The sequence below is a fragment of the Penaeus monodon genome, chromosome 33 (genome assembly GCF_015228065.2).
Source record: "Penaeus monodon isolate SGIC_2016 chromosome 33, NSTDA_Pmon_1, whole genome shotgun sequence".
Lineage (NCBI taxonomy): Eukaryota > Metazoa > Arthropoda > Malacostraca > Decapoda > Penaeidae > Penaeus > Penaeus monodon.
The window spans coordinates 7,983,030-7,984,200 of record NC_051418.1 but is presented as its reverse complement, the minus strand read 5'-3'; the positions used below and the strand labels follow the sequence as shown (position 1 = coordinate 7,984,200).

Sequence of the window (1,171 nt, the reverse complement as noted above, 5' to 3'; positions counted from 1 at the left end):
ATGCTGTGAAAGACTACGAGTATAATAAGGGGCGTGTGAGATCCCCTTTAATCTCTCTCCTGCCTCCAACCCCCTTAAGTGGTGCCTATTAATCCCCCCCCAAGAGATGGCGCAACGCTCTGCTCGCCGGTCACGTGGGCCGCCGCCGCACCCCGCGAGACGTTGCCTTTGCACCTTGGCGGCCTTCAACGCAGGCAACATAAATAAAAACACGGTGTGTATGTGTGTCAGGCGCGCGCACATGCACCTCATATCAAAGGCCAAAAAACAAACAAACCCGGGATCTACCTTCCCTTGATGAATCACAATTCTCTCTCTCACACGGAGCAATAGAAAATAGTCCGTGAGGTGGGAAATACGAGATAAAAAGATTCTTCATATTTTTTTTTTATTACGGAACTAACTCATAACTTACACACCAGCCGTTATAATGCGTTGTCGTCGATAGTAGAATAAACACCACGGAAAAAAGTGCGTTGTATTCATACAGCGACCGACGTCATTTCTACCACATACGGGGCTGAAGAGAAGACGACAGTTGTGAAACGCTGTTGACCAAAAGCGCTGCATAAGATAAGCCAAGCTGTGCCTGGCAGAGGGACTACTACTCCTGGTGGCTCTGCCGGTGCCCGAGGCTCATCTCGTGCCCAATTTGGTGAAGAAATTAAACTTCCACTTGAGAGGAAGGGCAATATATCCCTGCAGGAGGCTTCCTCAAGGGCTTGATGCGTCCACCCCGCGTCGAGTCGAATCGCTGCTATCACTCGCTCGATGGTTCGGAGGCGTTGGAAAAGGTTTCGGGCCGTCGGGGTAATAACAGTGAGGAAAATCAAATCAAATCATGCGAGGACGACACGTGAAAAACAACAACAAAGGAGAACAAATGATAAAAAAAACATACACAGACATAACGTCAGCAACCAAGTTTTAAAGATTTAAAGTTTTACGTCACTGGGTTTTAGAATTTAACATCACGCACGAGAAAGCGAGTTATGAAAACACCAATGCAGGGGTCAACTCACGTACTTTGTCTTTGGTTTCCTTCCGCACACGGCGCCGGCCTCAACACTTCACACTCACCTGCAAATAGAGAAGCTATAAGGGCGACAGTTCCAAACAGGGCAGATATAGAATAATAGAAAGGGGCTATATACATTATAAGTCTTGCTGG

The 1,171-nt window shown here is 47.4% G+C and overlaps 1 protein-coding gene across 1 annotated transcript in view; it reads right to left on the bottom strand.

The window, feature by feature from the left end:
• The window catches only part of LOC119593976 (equilibrative nucleoside transporter 1-like), a 248,852-nt gene that overhangs the window by 161,333 nt on the left and 86,348 nt on the right, over positions 1–1,171 (bottom strand). Inside the window, exon 2 of the mRNA XM_037942997.1 lies at positions 1,027–1,080. Coding sequence (XP_037798925.1) covers positions 1,027–1,080 — 54 coding nt within the window. The remainder of the gene's footprint in view (positions 1–1,026; positions 1,081–1,171) is intronic.